Source organism: Anopheles maculipalpis, chromosome 3RL (genome assembly GCF_943734695.1).
Source record: "Anopheles maculipalpis chromosome 3RL, idAnoMacuDA_375_x, whole genome shotgun sequence".
NCBI classification, from domain to species: Eukaryota; Metazoa; Arthropoda; class Insecta; order Diptera; family Culicidae; genus Anopheles; species Anopheles maculipalpis.
In genome coordinates this window covers 34273193-34301006 of record NC_064872.1, presented here as the reverse complement: position 1 = coordinate 34301006, position 27814 = coordinate 34273193, and the positions used below count along the sequence as shown (strand labels likewise).

The window sequence follows — 27814 nt, the reverse complement described above, 5'->3', positions numbered from 1 at the left end:
GTCAAGTAACAATGTAACAAATAGAATTTTAAAGTTTAATTGTCTTAGAGCTTTAGTTCTGCTGGTTATTTTTAATTGTCTGATTGATAGTTGAAACCGTTTCCAGAATCGCAAATTGTGTTACTGTGAAGTATTGTGCGTACATTTGTGCGAAAGCCAAAGGAGGAATGCTTCGGAACAAACACACCACACTCACTTTAGCACAACGCCAAAAACGGTGTTGCAAAACTTGTTTCTGCGAACAGGAAAAACAGATTTGTGTATATAATGTGCCGTGTATTCTTTTGACGCAAATCAACACCAACCAAAGTGCTACGAACTGTGAAACGCACCTTTACCGATGAGTTTGCATATATTGATATTTAAATTGCGCATCTTTCGCTCGCTTTCATTGTTTTATCATATCGGTGAGTCTTCGACACGCGCTGCCGGAACATTTTTTAGAAGCTTAGACCCACAACGAACCGCATGCGTTCGAACGTTCGGTTTACCCGATCGTGAACTGCCCATAAAGAAACTGGATGACCGTGAATATTACAGTTTATCGCAACTGTAGTTTTGAATTCTTCTGGGATCTTTTTTCCGGTTCTTTTGGGTGTCGAACAAAACAAAACCAATGTCCTTCGGTCCGAGAACTGGTGCCGTGTGTGTTTGGTACAGAAAATAACTAAAAGCTAATAAATGTTTGCGGAAACGACTAGAACCGGATTTGGATGTGGACATGGACATTCTTCTTCGGTATCGAAGTGAAATCCTTTACTCGTGAGATGCTTTGTGAGGTTTTTATTCGTAGGAATCAATGTTAATGATATTGAAATGATCTAACCGAATCGCTTCCCGCGTTCCAAATCGCATGTAGCTCAAGCGACGAACTGCAGTAAAAACGATCGTTCACTACGAAGGTGCTACCGGTGATTGAACGTGTATTTGAGTATCATAAAATCACATCCAACGCAAAACATTGGCTGCTCGGGGTCGTCCTGCATTGGGCTTCACATTCAAACGCTAATTAGAATTGGAATACTGAAATTCGCGGTCAAAGTTAAACAGCTTTGACCTTCGTCGGTTCGGGGGTTAGGTTGGGGTCTATGATCTGTTAAGTTGAGAAGATTGAAAACTATATTTTCATGAGATGTGATTTAAAGAATTTAAGAAATAAGTCAAATTGAATAAGTTAATATAGGTTTCACGCGTTATCTGCACGAGCTTCTAGCTCAATCACTATCACTTTCAACTTTTACATTTGTCTTTCATACAAAACCGGCCAGTTCTCATATTTCCCAGCCAACCTTCAGGTTCACCTGCAGGTTTTACCTGATTTTGGACAGCTTTGACAATCGACCGTTTAAAACAAAGGCGCTTTGCTAGTCGTTGTCAAACGTCCACCAATCGTTGCACCACGTTTAGCTACCCTTCTCTCTACAGCTCAAGGGTTTGTGGCGGTAAATTTGGGCCCTGGAATGTAGGTCAATATTTTCCCCCCTACCTCAACAGCACCACCGCTTACGCTAAGGGGTGTTCCGATAGATTTTCCGACAAATATTGTCGTTAGCGCGGATGCAGTGTACAAAACTGAAAGTGATTTGACTGCGCGTGATTGTGTAAGATCCGGATTAGCTTATGTCCAACAGGTTAGCGTGTGTTTGAAGGTGGCACCATATTACCATGTGTCGCGCGGTATCATGTGCGATTGAACCTTCCCCAAAATGTTCCAGCTGTAACTGTGATATGTCTCACACGCTAATCTAGTGCGTAAGTTTGGGTTAGCTGATAAAGGTTGACTCCAAGAAGCTAAGTGTGTTTGCGGTGGTGAAAAATGATACCACTGGCTACGCATTGCGTACAGCAAGCTGTCCCCGTTTTGGCGAAGGTGAGCCAACTGTATTTTTTTTTTTTTTTTGGCAGGACAAACTTTTTGGCGATAGTTGGCACAGTTCAGCTCAATCAATCTAATTAGTGTTGGCAGGAAGGTAGACAGTGGCCGCAGTAGGCACTGTCGCGCATATCACTCACCGCCTTTCGCTGTGCGATCATCGGAACGCGATCGTGAAGCAGGTGGCCGGGTGCGGTACAATGGGGGAAAGTGGAAGGGGTGGGATGGCTTACAGATGGCCTTGGCACTAGTCGTACGCTCGTGGCAGGCAAGAAATATGATGGAATTATGCATTTAAACTCCGCAGTGAAGCGTAAGTGTTTTTCCTTTTCTTTCGCTATGTTTGTCTCGATCAATCTGTTTGCGGCTACGTCTTTCGTTTGTTTTTATCGTTAATCTTCTGTTGCTTAGCTCACGGAGAAGTTTGACTGTCTGCCCGATCGCGGATGTGACGATGAGCAATTGTGCGTCGTGTGCGATTAGGCGGCTTGTGGGTTTGGTTGGAGCGTGCGGCATTATGATTGACGTTTCGCACAAAATAAAAATTTCCTTCAAAGTGGTATCGAAGAAATGATCACCTGGCATGCCTTTTATGTAATGCGTGTGAATAAATTAAAGTTCTGATTAAAATTTCAATGTTTGTCTAGTGTCGTCAAATTTTATGAATGGTTTAATTAGCTTTAAATTTTCTTAGTGATCGGCTGGTACAAATTTCGATTTATAACTTGGTGCGGAAGATTATTCTAAAACATTCATTTTTGGAAAGAAAAATGGAAAACTTAGTGCCTTAGTAACCTTTCTATGTTTTTTACATGTATGTTTCCATCTGATCGTGATTTTTTTTGTTTTTCGTAAGAACGGCCTGGTCATATTGCTTGATCTGATAGTGATCTGATTGTAAGATTTTTTATTTGATCACCTACGGGTTTAGGTCCTGGACTATGCTAACAGCGTAGTCCTATGCACAGCATAGGCTATGCTTACTGGATCAGGTGGAGTCGAACATGCCGGATATCGAATGCAGTCGTGGAAGAAGGACTGCATCCTTAGACCGAGTTTATTGGAAACGGATTAAAGACTTGACCATGTCTGCGCGACGTGCTGAACCTTGAGGAGAACAAAGAAGAATATTCTTGTTGATATTTGATAAAAAAGGAAAGACCAACCGGCTAAATGGTATCAGAATATCCTTATTTTGAATAAAATGTTTGGGTTTCTCATAAAGGCTCAGAAAGAGGTGTAAATGTATGCGAGAAATGCAAATTTTCCTGTCTACTCTAGAAGGTCATAGCTGACTACAAAAGTAGACCGGAAAGACATAAAAACGCTTTTATAGAAGGTTTCTTTGATGCAGAATTGAATCGAAATTAAACCCTTTTTGTAGCTAGAAGATGCTTAAATGTTATTGCCACCCGTAATTGCTTACCAATAGTTCCAGAGGTGCCATATGTCTCTATGATTTGCAGAATTTAAAAAAAACAGTAAATTTGATTTTTTTCTATTTTCAGTTTAAGGCCTACGCCACCGGGCCCTGATCGGGGTTCAAAACCTATCCGGACTGTCCCCCCGTATTGAGGACTGACTATCCAACTACGTGGTACCGGCAAGTGACCTTACAGTCGTTAAGCCAAGAAGAAGAAGAAGTGTTGACGATCGAACTAATGTAAGCAAGTCTACAGCACTAAAATATAGTACAACTTTTCATACTCTAGAAAAAGATCGTATCATGTTTTGATCACTACCTCAGCTCTAAAGCTCCAGTTTGTATTACTTATTTCCAAAAATCGCTCCCAAGTTTCTGTGATAAAATCATGTAGGATATTTCAAGAAACAACATTTGAACCAACAAACCGTCATTACTAATGATCATGCTCATCAAACGAGTGTGTAAATTAATAAGTTAACCGATTCAAAGAATCGTCCCCATCACACAAACAAAGATCGCTGAACTTTGGTCTGCCTGCCCTTCGCTGAGACGCGCAAGCGCTTGACGCACAAGATCCTCGTACCGGAAGTGCTGATGAACGTGATATGAAGCCGCCACATACCGCCCGCTAGCGCGTGCGTGTGTGTTATTTAGTATGTTATTAAATTCTTCTTCAAAGGGAAGTAACCTACAAGCGTTGCGCTGTAGAATGTGCGAGAACCAATAATATAATCATGCGAAGCAGTGCTCGTTGAGGGAGAAGAACAACAGGAGGAGAAAAAAAACAAGAATCCAAATGACTTCAAACCAGTGAATAATTTAGAATGGTTGTTCCACATTTTGATAACAGTGAGCTGCAAAAATGGCGGAAGATATGCAATCGTGCTTAAGGTTTGCTGGTGAATGTTTATAAATGAGGTATTTAGTAAACAATGCTAGTCGCTTAAATTCGTACGCTTGTCGAAATTAGTAGAACCAACTAGTATCGATCGCACCGAAAGCACAGGCTACCAAACGTATTCGAAAAAAGTGCGACTTAACGCACACTAGTACAGCCAAGAAGCAGAAATGATTCGAGCAATAGTACACTGTGTCCATCCGCATTGGGTGGGTTATTTTTCTAAACTTTGATCAACGGTTTGCCTGCTTTAAAGCGCTTGCGTATACTTGGTTGTTGTTCGCGGATGTTAACGCTCACCCAGCCCAAGCCTCTCGAGATAATCGGCAACTGCAGGACTCCTGAACCAAAGCGATGAACTCACCAGGCTGGCAGGGGTGTGAAGAAGTTTTTAATAATGGTTTGAGAATCATGTTTTTTCTCTTCTTCTTGTCGTTCGATTAGCAACAGACACCGGGCACAATATTTCTTACACCCGAAAGCATACGACCTTCAGATGACTTTTCCGTGGGTATGATGTAACAGCAAAGTTGACGAACCTCCGGGTGTTTCTGTTTCATTGGCTCGGTGGTTCTTGCCAACCGAAGGAAGCATCTCTGACAAATCAAAGCATTTGTGAAACCGTTCCCAACCGATGCTAAACTGATGATAGTTAGTTTTGATTCTTTCAAACTGAAATTAGGGCATGCCGGAGCTGCCCGCCAGCTTTGGCACTGAAACTGAAGCGCTAATTAATGTAAAATTTGACAACCAAAAACCAGCTCATAATCAAATCGGCACTGATCGTGGCACTGAGCATTGAATTCGAGCGCAACAGTTGAGTGACAATCGTCATGGCCTGGCGAACGAAGATGGATGCTGTGATGAAACAATGCACGAAATGGAAGCTTCGGCACGGGGACGTGCTTTACGCGTGAGCGCTTTCGCATACAATTCATTGATCGTGCAATATGAATCGAGGAAAAAGGTACCGTTTAAGTGCTACAGTGTTGTTAAAATAGATATATAAATTTGGAAGCAATAGTTGTAAAACAGAATTTTTTGCCGTAAAAACAGTGTATTTGTATTTCTTTTCCGGTTTTTTTAAAATAAGGCTGGAGGGTAGCTAATGAGAATGAAATAACATGGTTCGAAGAAAGGTGATTGACTTCACACGCAGCATCCACATTCGATGGAAGATGAGGCAGAGTTAATCTATTTTTAAAATTAAGGAGAGGTTTTTTTTTCTCTGCGAATTTAGGTTTTTTTTCTGTTAAATTTGATCTTCAATATTTGATAAACGAACTGGATTGTAAAGGTGTAACAAAAATCCTTGAACTTTAATCTTTCAGTTTGAAGAAACTTTGAGTGTGCATAAATGTAAATGCTACAGTTCAATTCAATGTTTGAAATATTTGGTTAAAAAAAACATCACATTGTTAAAAAAAATGCAACATAAACTGAATGTAATCTAGATTTCTTCTATTATTGCCTTTTGTGGCGAAATGTTGGTGCAGCAGAATCATTAATATTACAGATTTTATTTATCTTTTGTTTAGTATTATTATACGCAATTTTTTTGAGGGTTGAAGTTTTTAAGCTTATTGATTTAAGCGGTAATTTAATTATTATACTTGTTCATAATTTCAACAATGAGCAACTAGTTGTTAAATTTTTGTAAGATACTGTAACTTACCAGTTTGATCATATAATCCAAGCGTTAACTTGTCGTGTGTATGTAGATTGCATACAGTTAGGCGCGTTTAAACCATAAACGCTTCATTCTGCCGTGGAATCGATCGTTGGATGAAAATAACTGTTTTAAACGTGATGTGAAAAAAAAAGGTATATTGAGTTTTGTTTAGTGTAACACATTTATTTTTGTATTCTATTGCACTCTCTTTCTGTTTTCCTCTCTTCTTCAAGACCATCAATTAACTATTAGCTGCTGGTAGTTTGCAACGAAAATATTGCACTAAATACATTCCATCCATTTCTTCAAAGCCCAAGCTGGTGCCGCATCTGTTCGGTACCGATACTTTACCGTCCGAATAACTCTTTGAAGACACCGTGAAAGCCTTTGGAAAAGGGAACAACAGGAGAAAAAAAACTTCCAACGTCGGGCGCGTTCAGTGCAATGAGCAGAAAAGTTTTTTAATTAAAATTATGTCCACCAACAGAAGGCAACGGTGTCCTCGTCTCGCTGGTGTCTATTTTAGGTGGGTCAATTTCACCCGGTAAGTCTTGTGCAATGGTGCGACAGTAGTTTTCTTGGCGCTTCTGTTCCGTTGCTGACTACATCTTTCGGAACTGGACAAAGAGAAAAGAAAAACTACTGCAAAGAGTAATGGAAAGAGGAACTGTGAGCTTTTCATCCTTTTTGGGGGCAGTTTCGTTCTGGGTCAAGGATGGTTCACGGGGTCAGCTGGAACGGTTATTAGTTGTTATTTAAGAAACAATTTGCACGTCGAGGCCTAACGATGAAACAGATGGAACAAATGGGACTTTTTTTTCTTGTTCGTTTGTTGCGGAGCTAAATTACATGCTTCATTATACGCAATCTGGGCACGGCGAGTAAATCTTTATTTAAATATCATTAGTATCATACCCATTTTCATGTTGGTGTAATCGATTTATCAGTGTGAAGTATAATTTAATAATGAATTATTAGGGAGTTAATTTATGGAACGTATGGAAAAATAACTTATATTCGAATGTATTACAAGTACATCATGTAAGAACTTTGAATGAAAACTGCAAATGGAGTTGTATTATACGGATTTTAATAAAAAAAGGTCAGCATTTAAAATGATTTCTTTTCAAAACAAAAAAGCGTAGAATTTATCGAAAAAAAATTCAATCCTTCAGATAATTTCTAATTCAACTGACGACGTGTTTGACTGGCAGCATGTTAGCAGGTTATTTCGATGCCAATCTAAATAGTAAAAACAACCAGCAGGCGCACAACGGAAAGTTTCGAAATCGTTGTCCTTTCTGCTTGCTTCTGCTAGAGATTCAAATCAATCGAATTGACACTTCTCAAACAAGTACTGATACGGGTGGCAGTTTAATTGTCCTTTTCAGGTTTTTTCTTTAGTGCCACAGTTACTGCTGCGCTTGATTCACATTATAGAACATTGGATCATTTTTTTTTTGCTGTTCCTAAAATGACCATTTGATTCTAATCTAGATGAAAGCGATCATACAGAGCAGCATCCGACTGTTCGGGATCAGACCAAAAAACGAAAGAAACACTCAAAGGTTGCCGTGCTCCAAAATGGCAGAAAATCTGCTACGACATAAATCAAACATCCAGCAAGCTTATTTGATAATCTGTTAATTGATTCGAGTTTGGGTTTATGCCGGTGCAGCGCATTAGGGATAACGTACGGGATGGGTTCTTTCCTTGGAACACGAAAGCTTCGTCCTGTTTGAAGCTTACCAGTTTAGCAATCCTTTGATGGTAGGTACGTTCATCAGAGATCCTGCGTCTCTATAGAAGGGGAACAGAATAGAGAGAAAAAAAAATCATAAAAGGAAGTTAGAACCGTAGGCGAACTGTGTCCGAGAGAGGGATAGAAAGAAACGGTCACGTAGATAAAGGTACATTCGCCCAAATTAATGAACTTTGGGGCTTTTTTTCTTGCACAAGCGATTAGCAAATGTTGAGCCTGACTCGGCTGATGCGTACCGCTTCAGTGCCAGGATCTCCTCTCCGAATCGTTCGTCATCAAGCCGGAAGTATCGTTCGAGAAAGGCGTTCGAATTGGCAAACGTTGCTGGTGGTTCCTGAAACAGTTTTCTCGCACTGGCCCGAAAGCGAGCGATGGCGACCTCGATGTCACGCCGATATTCTTCCAGCTGCTGCAACGCTAGTCCCTCCTTGTCGGGGCAGTGCAGATGTTGGCGGGCAGCTTTGGCTACGCTTACCATTAGACAAAGCACAATGTAGTCGATGTATCGTTGCTGTACCGATGCCCTTACTCGACGTTCCTTGCCGCAGCGATAGTGCCGGTATAAGCCGTAGGAGAGCAGGGCACCGATGGACAGGAGGGCGAAGGCACCGAACGAAATTTCCCACGGAAAGGTGCGTAAATTTTCGTGGAAATGATTCATCAGGGCGGGATGGCGATTGGATTGCCAGTGAGCGGTTGCAGTGGTCAAACCAATCAACAGCGAGGTAAACAGCAATTTTTGATGCTTACGCAACAGGAGCTGATGAAGCTTCGCAAGCTGTACGCCGCAAAACCGGAACACCATGCTGTAAAAAACTGGTGGAAATTTGTGGACGAAGAATTTGGAAACGTGTGCTTGACGGGTGACAAAAAATGTACGTAACAGGCGATACAAAGAAAGAAAATAGCTGTAGACAGATTGCTTGGATTGCTAAATTGGATACGCTGAACAGTAGGCCTAGGGTGATGATCTCTCTTTCGATGCTGCCAGATTAGGTGTCATTTTTTAAAAAGAGTTTTACAATATCTTCTTCAAAATTCCATCTATCTTGGGTTGAGATACAAATGGGTGTATTGAATATTTGTCATAGCTTGGCATTAGAGCATGGCTGTTTTAAGCAAGCTTTCTTACTTAAAACACCTGCCGCGGTAGATAAAGCTGGAACCGTAGAGAACACGTATAGTTCTAGATCTCACAAACGCTACTGAGAAACAGACCCTGCCCAAAGCTGATGCAGATATTTTAACTCCATATTTTATTGATTTATTTTTAATACAATTCGTATTATCTGCCTAGAGCTACACGAGATAATAATTCTAACTTATCGCTAAAAAGGGATTGAACCAGGGAAAGGAATTAGATGCAAGAAGATGAGCGTGGAAGGAAGATAAGGAAAGAAAGAAATCAAATAGATCGGAATAAGAATTAAAGCAATTTATTGCTCCCAGAAGCGGATCATTCGCCCTAACATAAGATCTACTTGATGCAATCGCAAAATTAGGACGAGAACGGCGACTTTACGTGGGTACATAAAGATTAATGGATGAGAGTAAGCAAGGAGCATCAGTGGCATTCAGTAGAATGGAGGCGATGAACTAAGCTTGAGCATAAGTGAGGTGAGAATTAAGGATTCCAGACCCAGTACTTGAAAGCGTACAGGATACGACGGCATCTCGGAACTCGGAAGCCAAACGGAGAAGCAATCCTCGCTTTTGGCTGGCAGACTACCCTACGTTCTTGATTTGGTTGTTAAAAGTTAGTCTCGAGTCCAAGAGAACAAGATCTTTTACACAAGAAACATGGTCAAGTGGAAGATCACGCAGGGTATAATTGCCAGACAAAGGGTTACGCGCTCGGGAAAACGAAATGACTTTCAAAATGCGGACAGGAGCCCACTCTAACACGGTATGAGTGGTTTTTCAAGAAACTGCAGAGTAAATGAATGATCGAACCATGCTCATACTTTTAAGTTTTTTAAGTAATAGGACATGAGTGAGACGATCAAACGTGGGCTTGAAATCACGGTGTCGACTTAGTGACCGCCATCTAAACAAGTGGAGATCTGGGATACATGTGTCAAGGCATAACTGAGGAGCCATTACAACCAACGATCAGTGTTGTGAGTTGAACGATGATCGTGCTATTGCGCGACAAATTATACTTGTCAGGCTCCGGTGGAATATTCATGTCCTGTCTTTATGCTCATAGTCTTCTTAGGTCATCTACAGGGTCAGAGTTTATTTAAGTTAGTAAACATTTAAAGAACTTTATTTCCCATCAATAAGCAATAAGCTAAGCATTGAAAATTACTATTTCAGAAGAAGATGGGATTCAATTGGAATCATATAATTATTCTAATATTGATTCCAATAATCAACAATATTGATTGCTTCTATTTTATTCCCCTAAAATTATATTTACTTTAACGCGCCTCGTCACCTGTCCATTCACACGCCTGCTCCAAACGACTCACTGCACGTGCTTCCGTTAAAGTCCTTTCACTGCTCATCATTATCACCCATGTCCACCAAACATTTGGACGTTGTTTGTCCAGTTTTTATTTTCACTCTAGCGTCCATTCGAGCGCTAATGCGTAACACGTTACAGCCAGTGTCGGCTTAAAGGATACTGGATTTGTTATGGAATAAAGGAAGGTTTTCGCTGTGCCTAACTGCATCTTTAACCATTCCCGGAGCAACAACTTACCCGTCCTGGTTCCTGGGCATGAAATATTAATGCTTCATCATATCGAGAGATGCCTTGGATCGCGTTTCACGTCCTTGAACGCCTGCCCGTAAGCTTCTCGAGGTGGGTATTAGATTCTCATTTCGGAGGCTAGTTACATTTTTAATAGGAAAATAATGGCCCCGGTAATGTGCGGCAGTGAAAACACGCCCGCACACACTCACTCATGTTCTGCCTAATGTCGGTAATGTGTCAGCGAGTGCGTGCACACCGTATTGACACCATGCCAACTGGACCGGGGCAGCCGAACCACAGCTTTATAGTTAACGGCATGTTGCGTCGTAAAAAATCGCTCACACGCTGCAACGTCATGCGTCGCTAAAAGGTGTGCTATGAGCAGGGGCTGGCCCTAAGTCAGGTTATTACCTGGTGTGGGGTAATGGTGCGGAAGGGGAAGAAGGTTGAAGTGTGGGGGGGGGGGGGAAGTATCCGGAGGCAACGTGGAAAATAGAATTACAAGTGCTGTTGCACATGCTGCAGACCGTGTTAGAATGATCCGGGAAGGTGTGCAAAGGGCAAAAGTGATGTGACAAGCGAAAATATGTTGTTAATTATCAGTTAGAGAATGCCTGGCATAAAGGAGAGGCATCGATTAATAGCAATCTGAACCAAAACACACCGAAACCAATGAGATTCGAAGATTGTAAAACTCTGTTTGGAATCCTGGGACCGCGAAAACGTTTGAGGTTGTATACTAATGGGCAATGAGTTTTCCGGGGGGCAGCTCACGGAAAGTGAAACGATTTATGATCGGATTGATACCGGGAACAGTATGTCTCGTGCTGCAGTGTTTTTCCGGATCGTTTTCTGCCTGTCAGGTCAGAATGGATGCGATGGTTTTTATTGCTTTGTATTACGGGGAAACGAAGTAGTTAAGCAACCAGGGGGAAAGGGACGATCCAGCAATAACTGAATCTCGCGGACCGGAAATCTCCAGGGGGATGCAGGATGCAAGCGAGCAAGCTTATTTTTTTGAGGAAATTTATGGCCGCACGTTTGATTGCAGCCAATTCAATAATTGCTCGCCATTAATGGCGTAACATGCGTCCATGTAGCCAATTTTGGAATGGCAGGCTGCGTAAGTGTTTTGTTGTCGATTTGTGCTTTTTTGTACCTAGCCCAAGCGGCCTTCGACAGGTTGCTGGACGAGTGCAGCTTGGCGGAATAAAGGACGGGGATCGAACAGCGTGAAGGAATCAAATTGAGAATAAGTGAAACTGGAAGTGGAAAAACGAGATATTTTGTCGCAACAGAGGTCAATCCACCGTGCCTTTTTCTCCCCGTCTGTACCACTCTTGGTTGTCGAATGGTTGGAACTGTGATGAGCAACAGTAATCAGCACAGTTTTAGACAAGCGGTTTTCAAAGAATAAAAGCAACAACAAAATGGACTCAGAAAAAAAAACAAACGTCCAAACACTGTCAGACCAGGCCGAAAAATGAAAATAACTTCAACTAGCCGAAAGCAAAGTTAGGACGCTTGTTGCGGCAAACGTCACTTCCGCCGACAGCGAAAATCGATTAGGCATCGCTCCCTGGGGGGAGGTGGATACATTCTGGCCATTCCTTCCCTCCAGAAACGATTGCAGTGTGTTGATGAAAACAAACAAAAATAGAAAGTTTCCACCGGTGGGTATGGGGCATGGGTAAAGTTTTTCACCACGCTATTCCTTAGAGGCATTAGATGGGACAGTTTTCGCTAACGATCGGGTCGGATAGAAATAGGCTTCAAAATTGTCTCCCTCGGAAACTTGGAAACCGAACAGTACCGTGGTGGGTGGTTTGTGTTTGAAAAGTATCCATCGGTTGTGATTTTGTGCTGCAGAAACTGTGCCCGAAAGAAGAAACAAGCGAAAAGACGTATCAGAAAGTAAATGCGTGTGATTTTGGCTACTGCTGCGGCGATATAACGATGAGTGATGAAACCGTAAGCCACTTTAAGTGGTGAAAATTCTAACTATGGTTTATGTTTATGGTTTTTGCCATAATGATAAGGGAACGCGTTGACCGCAACGCGATTTTGCATTGACTGGAACGAAGAAGTTAATTTACAAAGTAAGTGCTTTAAGGATTGTATGGGAATTAGATCGTGTTTTACGATATTTTATAATGAAACTAATAAAATTCAACCTTTTTCACTATATTTTTATATATAAATACGTATTTTTCTCTGTGAACATGTTGTCCAGACACAGTTTAAGATAATTGTCGAACATAATTAAACAAAGATTTTATATTCTACTGGCACATAGTTCCGGGTATATGTAAATAGTTGTCCTGTAAGGACCTTAGATAAATATAAAAAAAACTCTGAGATGTCTGCTAGATTCTTGTGTGATGTATTAAAATTAGCCAAACCGGTTGAAGAGAATGATCATCCGGATAACCTCAATTGACTAAAGATGAATTGCAGATGAGCTATTAGACAATTTGACGAGGAGTTGAATGATTGTCACGAGAATAATTCCGTTTCTGACATAGATAGCGATCTTTGTACAATAGAGACTTTATTAAACAATCTTATTTCCACTGATCAGCGGCCCTACTAAGAAATCCGGAACTACGTGCCGGGGTGATGTACGGATAGGTGACCGCAAATGTGAAGTCGTCCAAAACTTCACCTATCTTGGGTCAAAAGTCAGCAACGAAAACAGCAAAGAGACGAAGTTGCCCGCTAGGATGCTGGCGGCCAGCCAGTCGTTCTACAGCCTGAGGAAACCTCTCACCCCAAAAAAATCTGTCGCGACGGTCGAAGATGAGACTGTACCTTTATAGTCCTAGTACTCACCTACGCCTCTGAGACATGGACCCTGTCCAAAACAGACGAAGCCCTCTTAGCCGCGTTCGAGAGGAAGATGCTCAGAAGGATCGTTGGGACCGTATGTGTGGAAGGACAATGGGAGAGCAACTATAACGACGAGCTGTACGAACTGTATGACGACCTCAGCTATCTCGTGCAACGAAATAGGCTCTAAAGGCTCCGATGGGCTGGCCATGTTATACGCATGGCACCGGACGACCCAGCTTAGAAACGTGATAGGCCCAGATTGAGGTGGGAGGATGGCGTGGAATCATCCGCCATCAAGGGCGGGATAACGAATTGGCGGACGACGGCGAAAGCGGTTGTAATGCCTGATATGTAAGTAAGTAAACATTTTCACCGCTTAGTCTTTTGGACTGAATCGTTCATGTTCATGTTCAATGTTCATCACTATAATATTGTTTTATTTATTACTAAGCATCACCTCACGTTGATGTAGCTATATGACGGCACCATGTGGGGCTGAAGCAGTCATCATTAATAGTAAGACATTTCCTTCTTATTCTTTGCCTTATTCCGAGCATGCTCGGTTATGGATGTGTAGTTGTTGTCCGGGTCGGTTGGTTGCTGTGTGTTGTATCCCTCAGGTAGATGTAGTTGTTTTATTCTGTCACTATCGGTGTAACTATTGGATCTGAGTTGGCTATTGTGGTTTGATGGCTATTTTGTATCCCTTCAGAACACTGTATTCCCACATGCTCTGCCAGCGAGACAGGAAAAGTTGCTGTGGAAAACGAAGGAGCTCCTGGGCCGAGATAGGTCGGTTGTAAAAATCGCCTACTTTGACGTGTGTTTTGGCCAGTGAATCAGCCCTCTCATTGACGGGAATTCCACAATGAGAAGTGACCTAAATTAGCGAGATTCCAAACTTCTTTTCGAACATCGAGCCAAGCAGTTCAATGATTTTGATGGTAAAGGAATCCTGACTTTTAATAGCCTTCGGAGATCTCAGTGCTGCAGTAGCACTAAGGCTCTCAGTAAAGATCATTATGACTATGTCTTCGACCAATAGTGCTTTGGTTTCTCCAGAGGTAAGAGAATACTTAAAAATTTGGTAGTGTTTTAAAGGGGTGTTGCTTTAAAAATTGTTGATACTTAGTTTTCAATTGATTTAAGTAATGGAGAAACAAATGGACGGTTAGTTACGTGGATCAATAGGGCACAGGTCTCTTGTTTCTGAAGCCGAGAATTAACAGTTACTGTTCGGATTCAAAGCACCATTATGCCTAATTTAGGAATAATCACTGTACAAGCCTGAAGACACACTTCTTGATTAATAGAAACCAGGCAAAAAACACATTTTCGCCAAATGTACAGGATTTAATTCACGATCTTAGACATTCCCTGGAATACCACTAAATCAAGCAATCCTGCAAATGGAGTTATTTACATTAAATTACCCGAAAGAGCCAGTTTAGTAAATAAAAAAAAATAGGTGAAGCTGTCTAAGCCACCAATTAAATTCACGTTAATGTTTTCGTGCCAGCATGTTGATTACAACATTTACTGCCATTTTAGAAACCACTTTTACTTTTACTGTAACCTGTAGTAAATGACCGAACGGAATAGAGCAATTGGCGCAAAACGAGTTATAGTTTAATTTGCACTAGTAAACACGATTGCTTCTAAAATGTTTCCCCCGTCGTGTTGTGAAAGCTTACCAAAACTCGTCTGTCTGCACGATAATACCCACCCGGAGTTAAATTGTCGAACGAGGCACCCATAAAATCAGCACACTCGCAATCCTTCCGTGCCTGTCTTCCGGTCTCGGGTTCGGTATCGAAACAGATAAACTGTACCGGTGGCAACATTTTTATGAACCATTTCCAATCCATGCCACATTTTCACACATTACGTGCATTTGACGACAAAACGCATGCAAGGAAGAATGGATTTTATTTTATTTCTGCCTACATTTACCGGCCCACAGCCTTCGGGACAGATCGCTACTACACCCCAAAATCGTTAAATGTTTCCGTATAAGGTATTATGTTAGTATTTTCCAAACCATATTCCACTTACCAAACGGCAGCGCACGCTGAGGCATGTGGAACCGAAAGTGCTAAAGTGAGCGATTGTGTCATGCTTGGGATTCAGGGGGGAGGAAAATAAGATCGGTTTTTAGGATGAGATTTGTAAGTGTACCTTCATTTTCATCGTCCCATTTACGCCTGAACGCCTGGTTTTGTGCCACCCCGAAAAGACACACTTTTATCTTATCGGAAAGCGAAAGATAAAATTAAAATTGCCATAAAAACGGCACGGCTACTGACGCTGGGTGATGAGATGCCAGGGAAAAGCCCTGGAAAATCTCGACCGTGAACCAGCTGTTCCCTTTGAGTCCGATCGCATTAAAGGACCCATGCCGGTGACGAATTGGGTAAAGTCAAGGGCGTGAAAATAACTGGTTCATTTTCCACCATTCATCCACTCAGCCCGGGTTTAACTGTGAGGGTGTAATTTTTTTTTTCTACTAGCAATACTCAGATGCTCCTACAACTTGGTTTCATGTTTCTGTTGCTTTTGTGTGTTTTTTCCCTTTCATCCAGATGAAGAGGCTGGAGGAAAATCTTCTAGGCGGTGTGAAAAAGGAGCTTCCCCATCAATCCTTAAGATGGGGTTCCAAAGCAACCGCCAACAGGAGGAAAGTGAAAATGGCTTCAGGGTTGAGATGTGTTGTTCGTCTTTTTTATTGCTCAATCCAGTTTGTCCTGTAAAAAAAAAAAAAAGATGCGAAGGACAGCCTCAGAGTAGCAAACAAACAAGGGGACCGCAAGAAAACAAAACAAAACACAACGGAGAAAAAGCCCATCCCAGCAAGGCAGGCAACTAGGCGATGAAAAAGGAACACCGAAGTAGAAAGATTGGTGGAAATAACAATAAAATAAACTGCCAACCGGGATGAGACAGAAGGTTGTGGGAAACTGGGCAAGGAAGGAACGGAATTTGTGTACCGTCGCGGTACCGGGACAAGCGTGCGAAGGTTTTCCATCAAAGTAAAGGGACCGCGTGGAAATGGGTTTAGTAGGGGCAGAAAAATAAAATAAAACGGAAGGTGTTTTCCCTTCTCTCCGTGGAACCGTGGAATGATTCTGGGGATGTCCTTTGTTCACAGGAAAGGGGTGTTTTTTGTCTTATTTCTTGCATCGAGTGCTGGTTAACAAGCAATGAAGGACAGAGAAATAGGTAATTTAGTTCGTTCGATTGGCGCCTGGATGAAAGGTGTTCGAATGGCTAATGATTTCCTGATATCATGGACGAGACAGGGTTGAGTGATTGAGGGTTGAACCATTGTAATTGTTATTGCGTATCGATCGACGCAGCCAAAGAGCAGTATATTCAGTTATTGATTTAAGAAAACGGGCTTGAGATCCGATGCTATGAAATAATTGGTGTACTAAAGCTCTTCAACGAGTTGTGACTTCAAGCTTCGTTTCTTTAAAGTTTCCACCATCCAAAGAGTCAGCTCAACTCAAACGTATCCTTTAATACACACCGAACGCACGCCCAAAGCATTCCTGGGTGTCTATAAAGTTTAGCACACCGGGCACTTCCGGGAGCGTACTGGTACCGCTCTGGGCCGACTGGGATTTCGCGGAAACTTTCTATTTAAAAAGCATAAAATTTAATTAGTTCCGTATATTTCCTCTTCATTCCTCTTCATTTTGTTTTGTTCTTCGCTTCGAGTCTGGCCAACCGTTGAGCGTTTTCTGCTTATTCGCACAAACGTACACCCACCGCGCACAGAGCAAAACAAATCCTTTGCAATCGAGAATCTCCATACACATAATTCTGGGGGTTGTGTTTCCTGAGCATGCTGCCCGGACGGTTAGCGCTTCCCTGGGAAACATTTGTGGAATGCACCCCACAACAAGCGTGTGCCGCTTAGCCCTTATCCGTACGCTTCGTCCAAGCTTTCCCCCGCGGGCTGGGAAGCTGGTCAGAGCCAGGGAATGTTCTCTCGCTCTCTGCAATGGTTGTTGTATCGTGACAACGGCAAGCAACTTCGAGAAAAAAAAAGAACGAGGGCGGGAAATGAACATATTTTTAATGTCTTTAGTAGCAACAAGGGAACCAACAAGCGGTCCGCATGAGATTTGAAGAAAAAAAAAACAGCAATCAAGAAAGGCATCCTGACTGGGGCAAGCATTCGGGCCGGGGACCGACCAGGGATTTTCCAAAGGGGGTTTGAGAAGCGTAGGAAAAATAAAACCAAACACCATGCGAAAGTGTAGGGGCGAAGCGATTTTGTGCTTTGTGTCCACCCGCATCCGGAAACGGGAACAGGTTGGAAAGCAACAACAGAAGAAGAAAGAAAAAAAAACTTTCTCAAATCGCTTCCGTCCGCTACCTACCTAATGGTCACCGAGCTCGTATATGGCTGCAAGAGTTTAAGAGGTATAAGTGGGTACGTTGTAAAAAAAACACACACACACACACACACACAAGCACGAAAAGCACATCCCTGAAACGAGCAAAGGACCCGTGAAGTGGTTGGTGAGGTCCTCCATAAAAATGTCATTCATCAATTCCCATTAATGTACATAGCATTACTGCGCTCTGGCCGTCGGTTGGTCTCTTTCGCTTTTATTAAGTTTTTTTAATAGTGGATAAAGTTTTACCTCCCGCTGCCTCTCCCCTTCACCGTAAGCCATCCAAGCGAGCCTCCTTGGCGGAGGCCACGAGTCTAATTCCCGCCGAGGGAAACGGATGGTTGTTGCGAGATTAAAAGTCACCCCGAGATACGGGTAGAACGGATGATCCTTTTCGGACTGATGTGCGGTGGGTGCGACTTGCATGGCTAGCGCTCTGAGGCTCTCATTGAAGTTTAAGTAAGCGAAAAGATCAAGCTAGAAGGAAGACTAGCAGAAAAATAAGCTATTGGTGATTAAGGTTTTTCGGAACAGAGCATTTGAAGAGGAAAATAAAAATAACGGTTTTCTCGTGTATTCCAATGCGCAATACATCAAATTAAAAAAGTGAATTGATTCCGAAAATAGTAGAATAAGCTTAAAAATTTCTAGATGTTTGTAATTAGTAATGTTTTGTTTAAGTGGCAGTGAATTCAGAGAGACGCAATGCTTAGTTTAACTTATTCTTGAACAGAGTTTAATCATAGATGCAGAATTACTAGTTAATGTCAGAAGCTTTATTTCGTTTTACAATCTAATAGAAATATTGATTTTTTTTTGGCGAAATTAATTTCCATGAGAAGTGTAAAACAGAAGCTATCTTAATTCTGTAAATTTTAATCACTTCCTACACGCCTACACCAGTTTCTAAGCATATGCGTTTCTTTGGACCCATTTTTAGATACCTATTCGTAATGGAAATCTTCCCACCCAGTGAGTATTTAGCACCTCCGGTACTTATCACGAACATTAACTCACATGAACGTTAAACACCTCAAATGGTTGTCGAACCATCGAAACAATAGCATAGGAGTGTGTGTGTGCGATGAAAAAAAAACCCTTGAAGTGTGAGGCGCTCCACCCCACCAAACCGAACTGAAGACAATGTGGGAATATTTTGCTTACACCTGCCAATACACATATATTTTTAATTCCCATTTCTCTGTGGTGAAAGTAATGCGATTATTATGAGCCATTATTTCACTTCCCCGTTACCGCCTGGGGAACGATTTATTTCAAGACACTGCTGAGTAAGCACTCATTGTGCTTGTGTTTGTATGTGTATGAGCGCAAGCGACGGAAATGGTTTGGAAGACAACATAATGCTCTAAAAGAAGATGGGGTCAATTTTGGAAAAAAGAAGGCGAATTGTTTGAGCAAAAGGAGAAATTTACTTAATATTTTTAATTAGACAAATTTAAGGAAAAGTATTTTAATGAAATCGAATTTTGTATCCAAACTTGTTAGAAACAGCATTAAAATAAATCAGTCCTACGAACTGGAGTTCGTAGGAACCTTTTTCCAACAGCAAAGTTTTTATATATTTTATTTATTAACCGTTGCTACAAGTTCATATCTCAGCACGAGTTGATGAGACGAAAACTTTGTATTTCGGGCAAAAATAACCAAACGAGAAACCTCATAAGAGTAAAAAAGTGAGGAAAACAAAAACCCTTATTCCATCCCAAAACACAGGCAAGTATCAAGCAACACCTTAGGACGCTTTGTTTCTCTCTCCCTCTCTTTCTCCGTCATTTTGTGTCCTGATTCATATCCCAAGAGAAAGATTTTCCTCCCGGAAGTTTTCACAAACAAAAAAAAAGCACCTTCACACAGAAAGCTGCACACACCGAAACGCGTGTGTGGTGCAAGTTTATGGTCCCGATGAGCATTACTTGTCCGCGGGGGCATTACAAACTCTTCAAAAGAATAGCCCCGTTGCCGGTGGTCGAAAAGTGCAACGGACTTACAGCTCGCTGGCTGTAATTGTGGTTGAGTGGCCAAAATGAGAACATACCGGAAACGGGAGGAGGAATCGTAAAATCCTAGTCAACTGCACACGGTTGTCTGGCTTACACTGGGCAGGCGAGTGCAATCGGGGAGAGGCTGCGTGAAAAAGCAGAAGTTAAAAGAGTTTTTACGATTTATTCTCTTTGGGGAATAGCTACAACCGTACGACCGAATGGGCCACCATTCTGAAGCTGCTGGCTGGGGTAGGAGACATGGAAAGGAATGACGGTGGTCGTCCGTGCCATAGGTGGCATAGCGGAACCAAATTCCTGGAGAAGTTTAGTATGTGGTTGAGGGTTGAAGTATTACTTTGTGTCGCTTTCAAAGGGAAAAGATTTTTCTCCTTCGCTCTTCATGCATTCTTTTGAGCCAATTTTGAAGGAAAAGTCTGGTTTAATATTGTTTAACTAATGCTGTGTTATACTTTGTAATTATCTTTAAATAAATTAGGTTTCTGGGAAATAATTAAGGATATTAAATAGTTGCATTGAGGAGGACATGTACATTAATGTGCTCTTTAATAAAACCAACTTATTTAACAACCCATCAGACACTGTAACAGTTTCGAGATTGTATTTAGCCAATCCAAAATCCAAAATATTTGTTATCCAGGCCGTTCTGGCGCATGCATCAACATCATCAATCAATAGAAATTCGGGCTTATCACGCCTCCTCTGGCCCCGTGGATTGTCGATAAGGACTTTTCTTGGAGAGTTTACAGTGGTATTACAAACCTTTGTAGGGATTCCTCCATTGTCTTTCCGCACATAGGAGATCCACATTCGTTACTAAGACTACTAATGTTCTATACAGTCCCAGTTTCGTCCCAGATAAGAATAAAGAAGTTACCTCTTGCTGTAGTGCGCGATACGCTACATCTATTTTGTAATAGATGCACACTGTTGACCTTAGATAAGTAAAGCTTAGGACTACTTCTATCGACCTTTAATATGCATAGCAAATCTATTAATCGATTCTGCAGAACTAGGACAGAAGCATCGAAATAAAACGATTGATTTTTCGCTTTCATTTCTGAGACATAAACCTCGGTATAGCAAACGTGACATCCAGAACACTAGAGAATGTGTCCTTTACGTTGAATTTTCACCTTCGGGATGAGCTTGCAGCGTTGCTTTGCACGAAGCTCTACGTTGGGAATGCAAATGAAGCAAAAAGGAATTGAAGAAAACACCACCACAAGCAAACAAACAGTAGAAATAAGTGTTTTCATACAAGCTTTTCTCCGGGTGGCATATGAGATTGAAAAATCAAATCCAATTGCTAAAAATTGGATTGAAAGGTCAAAATACATATATTGAATTACGGTTAAAGTTTTACGTTTAATTGTGACCTCATTCTTTAGCTCCATTTCGATTTTGTCCAGAGCTTTCATCGTTCATTTCCAAATGAGATCGAATTGTGTCATACTTGTTTGCTGTGCACCAATAGCGGATATGTAGATCCTCGGAGGTTTCGAATAATAGGAAAGTTAGGGCATCTTCTACTCTAATACGTGAGCAAAGATGCTGGGGATGAGTCCGATTAAACATTAACCACTCATCAGAACCATACAAGATGAGAAATTTTTCTCATCACAGGTAACTCATTGCTGTCCTCACGACCAGGACTACACGGGCAGGTGAGCAAAAACCTGCTGAGTGACGATTTGTTTTGATGAGTGAAGGAACTCAGTTTTTTCCTTGCCACAATGAAATGTTACATCGCTTTTCCGGTTCGTGAAAGCGTACCGAAAAACCGACTGAACCATTCGGATTGAGCACCGGTTTTCCCGGAGGCTGTCGTCGTTTTTTCTTCGGCTCGCATGAACCGTCGGTTCCACACAAAACCGAGTCTCGCGTAATGTCGGTTGCTGGGAAAATGTTCGGCTGGTTCGGTTTGCATCCATGTTCGGGAGGGAGCCTTCAGTTTCGACGTGTCACTCGTTCCGGGTGGATGTGTTTTCGTGCGTCCCGGGTGTTCGCGTTCGCTGCGTTTTCCACGTTCCCTTGCGTTCGATCGGGGCTCATCGAATGTTTGCGATGGCCCAAGCGTTTGGTTGCCCTAGGTAGGGGTTTAGTGCAACGAAGCGAAGAGGTTAGTTTAACCGCCGAGGTGGCCCAGAGCTCGGCAAGTCACGTCACAATAATTGTGAGCATATTTTGTGCCCTTCGATTTTGTTGTCCAGTGTGTGTGTGTGTCGGTGTGCGAATAAAAATTGAAACAAACCGTGTGTGAGATAAACATAAACATACACACACAAACACGTAAAATAAACACACATACACAGATAGAGTACCAACACTCACACACGGCACAAAGTGACGAATGGCCTCGCATACAGCACATAAAGATGATTAATTATTCATAGTAGAGATTTGTGCGCTTCTCATCCCATCCACCTGCGGAGTCGAAACGGGGATGCTTTTTCTCGTTTTCCCCGGGGGCCATCTGTTGGCCGGATCCGTTTCGATGGAAAGGAGGGCGGCGAGCAGATGGCGAAACAGTTCAGATTGACAATGAGTAAACGCGGCCGGTCGTGAGATAATGGACAGATTGCTGTCATTTGGCTTTGTCTGGATTGTTCTGGCGGGTGAGCCGAGCCTACCAGATTGACATCTGATAGAGTCATCTGCAGAGTTTCGGTTAACATAGTCGTGCCGTGTCTTTAGCTTAGAATTGAAAACCTAGTACGATGGAGCGAGAGCGAGGCTGCCCTGTTAAGAATAGGCAATCTTACTTAATGTGCGCGTTGTGAGGGTTTTTTTTTGAGTTTTAACAAAGGATTTTACGGCATCATATTTAAAAGAAATGAAGATTAAAAAAGCTGTTTATCGCCACATAACCTTTTTTTTCCATAACGGAAGGGGTTCCGATTACTATCGATCAGTGTGCCACAGCGAAACAACTTAAACCACAGCGTTTGTCCCCCTCCATAACCGTGCGCCGGATGGATGAGGCAAACGGTGAAGCCCTGAAGTGATTGTGAAAGTGAATAATTAATGCAATAATGAAAACCTAATCCGATTAAAGATGTTTCAACAAAGGCGCAAAGACGACGATCATCGTCGATGGTGGCGGGTGTGAAAACGCGTTACGGCCGAAAAGCTAAGGCGCGTAAAGCGTGATGCCTAACTTTAGGCGTTTCGGTGCCTGGAAGCGGTTTGTGAAAACCGGGCACGGAAATAAACACCGGCTTTCGAACTCCTCCGTGGAAACGTGATAACTGATATATACAGGCAAAGGAATATCGATAGCCCTGGTTGCTTCGTTGCTGCTTCTGCCGAGATTCGACGATATGGCGTCAATTATCGCGATGATGGGTTCTGTGCAATCGAGCCGTCTCTGGTCGTAAGACGTGAAAGCGATATAGTGCAAACACGACAGGCGATGATGATGATGATGTTGGTGATGAGGATGATGAGATGAGCTATCTGGTGTTACAATCGGTGGGATTATTAATTTGTTCATCGGTCACGACGAAACATTGACGATCTGTTGATGTCTTAAAGGGTGGCACGTGCTGGCGCGAACGAACGGACATGCCTTGGCTTAACGAGGTAGTTGTTGTGGCAAACTGACATTAATTCTTCGTGGATTGATGGAGTGAGAATGTTTTGGGGGGATATTTTGTGGCATAAAGAATTGTGAAATAGTTGTAAACCTCTATCAAACGTGAAGAACATGACAACACCTCAACCACGTGTTAAAAAATGTATGCAAACAAAAAACAAACTCCAAACTCTCATCATCCATAAGTTTAGCAACCCACCTTTGCCGGTGATGCTCGATTCTTCCCAAGCAAATGGTACAACTCGCGCAGTGCAAAAGTGACTTCTCTTCTACCTTCAACTGCGCCGGAAATTGGCCGTGATTTATGGGGTCAGTGAGCATGATTCAGTGCAGCTTGGGAGCAAAGTTATTGCACTTCACTCGAGCTGCACCGTACCGTGACGTCGTTCGTTAGTGTCGTACCGTGAGTGTCTGCAGTACGAAACCACACCGTCCCGCATCCGATGCATGATCTCCACACGGCCAACAGCAACATTTTTGGCAAACAGTTTCCTGCAAAATCTCAGCTGATCGTGCACCGCATCGTACGACGGTCAGCTGTAAGGGATGTTGGTATTGACCGGCCGGTATCGGGTGTGTGTCGGGTGAAAAAATTATACCTTCCCACAACTGGACCAAGCCGGTTGCGGAAGGATCGGGCGGTATGGTACCGTGTTCCGGTACCGACCGAGGTACGCTCGGTCGGTGGAAAGCAGTTAATCGGATATCCGTTGAGTTAAGGGCGGTCGACACGCAGCGAGGTAAGTGTTGTTTAATGGGCTGTGGGCGTTTAATTTCCTCTTTTGTTCGATTCGATGCTCATGCTCCGGCGTTGGGCTCCGGTTGCCGGTGGTGGTGAATGTTAAATTGGATTCATTTCCGGGTTTAATTTTGTGAGAAATCGTCATACATTTTCGGATGGGGTTCGAAATTAGCTACGAATTGGAATCTGTGCCATGTCGGTGGACGAGTTCTGGGCGAGATTACACAGAGTATCGGTCAGGAGTACATGGTATTATCTTTTAACGTTGAATTGATACTCGTCAGTTACAGATGCTAGGAGTCGTTGGATGGAAGTTGTTTTGATCTCTGATCTCTGAAGGATATGTGCGTGTCATGAAGATTATAATCGACTTTTGTTCTTTGTAAGACGAATGGTGATAAACGTTCAACTACTGAAACGAAAATATAGATTTTTGGGCCAGAACCAGTAACAAAGTTCCAACCGGATTCAGAGGTTACAGTGTATGCAATACAGAAATATTCAAACAGAACATTAGGATTATTCAAACAGAATCACAGAAGAAACATAAATAAAATCTGTAGAATAAACTATTATTACATAGACAGAATTTAGCGAATTCTTAAGTGTTCTAATACTACTTTCTTAAATTACATTTGAACGCCTTATATTATGAAATACACAAAACATGCGTTTAATTCCGTTTAGCACAATATAAAGTTCAAACAAAAAAAGTGGACATTGTAAATTTTTAAAGAAGCATTTTGCAAGCATCGAATGAGGAATGGCAAATGGCGTTTTACGAAATTCAAAAATCTTTTGCCGGGCATTTTTTATACCTGTATTTTACACAGAGTCAGATGGAATTACTCCGCTTCATGATTCATGGAATAAGGTTTGCAAAATGTAAAATTCTTAGTATAGCTTCCACTATAGCAGCACACATTTTCCCACTGACAGTGCGCTAAATTCTAAAACAGGAAGGTACAACATCAAACCCCATCAAACATCTCACACATCCTGCTCTACATCCTCACAACCAGTATCAGAAATCAGCCCCACCGAACACGTCCGAAACATCCTTAATGCGCCTAAGCTCTTTACGCTCCGAAAGCCATTATCGGCTAAAAAGACATCTTTGTCGACAACTGCGCACAATTGAGCACCGGAAGGGAGCAACCGATAGCGTTAACGTTCCGTCAAACGATCGGCAACGGTAGCGGCATGAAAACAATCCTGCAAGGATGTGTAATACCCTATCATGGCATCCGTCAAACCGGGTCTGGGTTTTGCGGAAGGTTCTGGTACTATGGCTTTTCTTTTCCGTGTTCTTCGTTTTTTGATCTCCATTTTCCCTACGGTATTTGCGAACTGAGCGTGTCGAAATGGAAACAATTCCATACCGACCACCGCTAAAGCCGATACGGAATCTGGTTGGTCGATTTTCAGCCTGAACAGGCTTTCTAGTCTGCTGTGTGATCCATCTTTGATTCTTGTTTCGCAACGCACACACGCACATTCACCCACAGAGTCTTCGTTATCTGTTTTTATTTTCTCATCTTGCAGAGAAGATCTTCTTAACAACATTACTCGTGCTTTTAACGGGGAAGCTTTGTCTCAAGCGAAACCGAAGGCTTAGCGTAAATTGTATCAAGACCAACCAGTGATGCTGATAAGCAGGGTGGAACAAGAAATATCAAGCTGAAGAAAGCTTACCAACTACGAATGCGGGCCCTACTTCAGCTGGAAGGGTAAATTTGTGTTGGAATAATTTTCGTCACAAACGCCGCCACATCCGCCAACACATCTAGGCCGACTTATGGTTGTGAGGACTTCGAGACTTCGGGTGCAGACACGTGTGTATACCCGTCCTCTGGGGAATCTCTCGCACCGGAGCATTTTTCTCTTCGCTCGGCCACAAGAAAGGGGTGGAAAAAGGGCGACACAAGATTGGCAAGGTTTTAGCATCGACCTTTGCGAAGCAGCTGTGCCACTCCTGGGTACGCATGATCCCTTATTCTGAGTGTCGTTTTTTTTTTTTTTACCGAGGGGTTTCGCAAAAGTGGCCGGCTCCGTTTCCATACGGCTACCTCGCATCCTAAAACCGATCTGGTTTTTTCCGGGCGAGAGTGTTATTGCGCTTGGCGTTTCCGTTTCATTTGGTCGGGGCCGGGCCGGGTGCAGAAAAAGGCACCAGACAGCATCATTATTTTCATCACCATCATCATAACGCTCATCATCATCATCGTCCCAGCGCCAGTGGTGGTGGTGATGGTGGTTTCGTTTGGTTGATGGTGATCTTTTTCGCCGTACCAAACGCCGGACCATCGCACTAAAAGATAATAAACACAAATATGATAAGCGTTTAACGAAGTTACACTCACCCAGCGGTCGCAAAAGGCAGGAACCGGAACGGGTGGAGGAAATTGATTGGGTAATTTCGAAGCGGGTGCTTCCGGCGTATTTTTGGTCGATTTTTCTTCTCCACATTTTCTTCCTCCCATTTGCCACTTCGTTCGCCTCCGTTGAGCCCGCTGGATGCTGTCGATTTATTTCACTCTGTTTTTGAGCGCTCCGGATGCGTCCGGTGTGTCCGGGACCGGGCAGAAAGGATGAAGCAGACTCGTTCATCCAGCGATGGAGCTTGACATTTTGGGCGATGGTGAGGGGCGGGCGGCAGTGTGTCCCTGGAGGCTGTGAGCAATCCATTTTCATTTCTTACCGTCGTCATTTTTTTGTTTTTCTCGTCTGGGGTAGACGGTTCCGGGAAAATGGCATCGTTCACTTACCAGCTCCCAAGATCTGACGCAGGCTGCGATTGACGAACGATGGGCTATTCATATTCCTTGAATGAACTCACAGCAGGGAATGGTATTTGGATCTGCGGTTGGTTTCTGGAGCCGGATGTTACGAAACGGTGCACAAATGTGTGTGTGTTTGAAGGGACGTTTGGGGAAGGAACACACTTTTATGTTATGTAGAATGTGTAGGCCAAATGGAGTGATTGAGTGAAAATTTCGCATTGCTTGTAAAATGAATTAGGTTGTGGTCACTGGGGTTTATTTAGCGGATAATTCGTTTTTCTTGCACATAAAGTTACAGGTTATGCAATTGTAAAATGCTTGTCGGAAAAGGGCTCAAGTAAAATATTACTATCCATTTTAAAAGTACAACAACTGTCACATGCAGCTGTTTTCTATAGTATAAAGCTGTAGCAAAAGGACAAATAGGTTTTTGTAATCGTTAAGGACGGTCAGGTCGTATTGCGGAAAGACAAATAGGTCACTAAGCTTAATTCTTGATCTTCAAAAACATTATTGTATTAAAGCATATGTGGTGATTCGGTGGCCTAGGCTTCCTCGGTTTCAGTCTTTAGTGTGTCAATAAGTGTGGACTGATTAACCAAATACGTGGTAAATTTAAGTCTAAGAAATAGAATTATGGATTTGAATCAAATATGCATCATGCTACACATTCATTTTATTTTTTAGGATCTTCCTACAACCAGTCTAAACCAGTTCTTAACGCCAAACGAGTTGTGGAACAGATACTAATCGACCAAACCACATTATGTTGGTTGAATATCTTCACAAACTGATATTTTTTGCATTGGTCAACAAATTGACTGTCAATGGCCCTTTGCCATAATACTAGAAATAGGTGAGCAAATTAAAATGAATCATCACATTCAATTAAAAAAGTAATATCTTCCTTAAGTTTTTTCTTTACAGGCTTGCTTTGCTTGATTTTTTTTTAAATACAGACTTATCCAGCTTGTTTTACTTTTTAAACAAATTTTACGATGTTATGTTGAACTTTTAAATAATTTGATAACTTTTATGTTTGATTGGTCGCTGTATAGAACAGTTTTTGAACACAGTTTAGAATGTTAAGGTCAGTTACT

General features: G+C 42.3%; 2 protein-coding genes across 3 annotated transcripts in view; both read right to left on the bottom strand.

Annotated features, from left to right (window-relative positions):
- Nucleotides 1–27814, bottom strand: part of LOC126565134 (elongation of very long chain fatty acids protein AAEL008004-like) — a 588598-nt gene that overhangs the window by 18275 nt on the left and 542509 nt on the right. The window lies entirely within an intron of this gene.
- LOC126560575 (uncharacterized) lies at nucleotides 7615–8436 on the bottom strand. Its single transcript, XM_050216533.1, has 2 exons — nucleotides 7868–8436; nucleotides 7615–7669 (listed from the first exon to the last, which is right to left on the bottom strand). The coding sequence occupies exons 1-2, from the start codon at nucleotides 8434–8436 to the stop codon at nucleotides 7615–7617; spliced, it is 624 nt and encodes a 207-aa protein (XP_050072490.1).